This window comes from Galeopterus variegatus, unplaced genomic scaffold, assembly GCF_000696425.1.
Source record: "Galeopterus variegatus unplaced genomic scaffold, G_variegatus-3.0.2 Scaffold5807, whole genome shotgun sequence".
Classification (NCBI taxonomy): domain Eukaryota; kingdom Metazoa; phylum Chordata; class Mammalia; order Dermoptera; family Cynocephalidae; genus Galeopterus; species Galeopterus variegatus.
In genome coordinates this window covers 56,516-58,128 of record NW_007731918.1, presented here as the reverse complement: position 1 = coordinate 58,128, position 1,613 = coordinate 56,516, and the positions used below count along the sequence as shown (strand labels likewise).

At 39.9% G+C, this 1,613-nt stretch overlaps 1 protein-coding gene across 1 annotated transcript in view; it reads left to right on the top strand.

Moving 5' to 3' along the window:
- PHACTR2 (phosphatase and actin regulator 2) overlaps positions 1-1,613 on the top strand; it is a 93,104-nt gene that overhangs the window by 82,234 nt on the left and 9,257 nt on the right. The window contains exon 10 of the mRNA XM_008590016.1: positions 218-294. Coding sequence (XP_008588238.1) covers positions 218-294 — 77 coding nt within the window. The remainder of the gene's footprint in view (positions 1-217; positions 295-1,613) is intronic.

The following is a 1,613-nucleotide window of genomic DNA, read 5'->3' as shown; positions in this document are numbered from 1 at the left end:
AGAACACTTGAAAGAAGCCTATCCTGGTTTTAGTTTGGCTGTAGTATGATATTACATTTATTATACCTTTCCCTGGTAGAAATTAGGAATCCCTTTCTTTCTCCAAGACATTTCTTAAAAGAATGTCTGCTTTCTTGATGCTGTATATACTGGGGAAATATGTGACTTAAATAACAATTCTATTAATCTATTTATCTATTTTTTTTTTCCTGTTTAGGCAGCAATAAGGAAAGAACTAAATGAATTTAAAAGCACAGAAATGGAAGTTCATGAAGAGAGTCGACAGTTTACAAGGTCGGTAGACAAAATGCAGTTTAGCATATTGAAAATGTTTAAGATGGTGAATTTTATGTTAGATGTATTTTATCACAATTTTAAAAAAAAGTACAGTTTAGCATAAAACCATCTGATGAACATTTCTCCTTCTTCCACACTCATTCTTTGCTTTTACTGGTAACGTAACAGTCGGTGTGGCAGTTTTAAAGCTATGACTAGAGAAGATTATAAATTCCTAGAATTTCATAATAAATGCAGCTATCTCTTTTAAGAACTCTAAGACTAATCATGCTGAATAAGAATTTGTAAAGTTAAATCTTTGTTTTTCTTTCAAAGACATCTGAATCATGCCAGAGGGCTACCTTCTGGTTCCTTAGTTTTATTTTCTGGGCCAGAAGAGAAGTGTCAACATCCAACAGGCTCAGCTGAGGCTGTGTGCCCAGAACAGATGCTGGCGAGAGTCAGTGTGGGAACCTGTATGTTTCTTTGGGCTCACAGGGGATATAACTTAGGATAGAAACTGGATTTTCAGAAGATATAACCGAGAATGGGAATCCAGTTTTTACTGGTGCCACAGACGATCACTGTAATCCTACCAATTTTCCTCCCAGCATCCTTCAATTTCACAGACTGCTAAAACCAGAAGGGACCTGAGTGTGATCACATATTCTGCCCCCACATGTCACAGGTAGTCCGTTTATTACTATCTCCCGGGTGTGTTCCTAAAAATTTGTGTGCAAATCAAATCTTTAAAAATTGAAACAATAAAACAATGTGAGGACAGACGATTTTATGAAGACCACAGTAGGTCTTTCTGCAAACAAACACTGATCCCCCAGGCTAGAAACAGCCGAGCACCAGCGTGCTGCTGCTATTCCTGCAGAGGTTCCTGGCGATGGTGGCGCTCCGTGCTGGGGAGGATGTCACAGGCTAAAGGAAGTAGCAGTATAACCTTGTGATGTAATAGCAACCCCTTTCCCTGAAGTTCACAGTGCGGGTGGGGACGGGGGCCTACGTCATCACAGACTGGCTCCACAGCTTTTCCTCCTCTGTTAATGTCAGTGTGCAGAAGGAATTCCAATTTCTCCTGGGAGGATTTTTTCTGTATTTGTATGTTTCCTCCTGTATCTTGTTTGTTTGTATTTGCATGTAGGGCTTCCCAACATCCTGAATGTACAGGATTTTTCTCTGTTTGGGGACTTTATCATAATCTGCTCTTAGACCAAAAACATTGCCCTCTTCAAGCCAGACTTACTTGTCCTCTTCTTTTCTCCCCTCCACTTCTGGGGTCAGGAAAAGTTCATGCTAAAATGTGACACCTGTAGCTGTAAGTGATC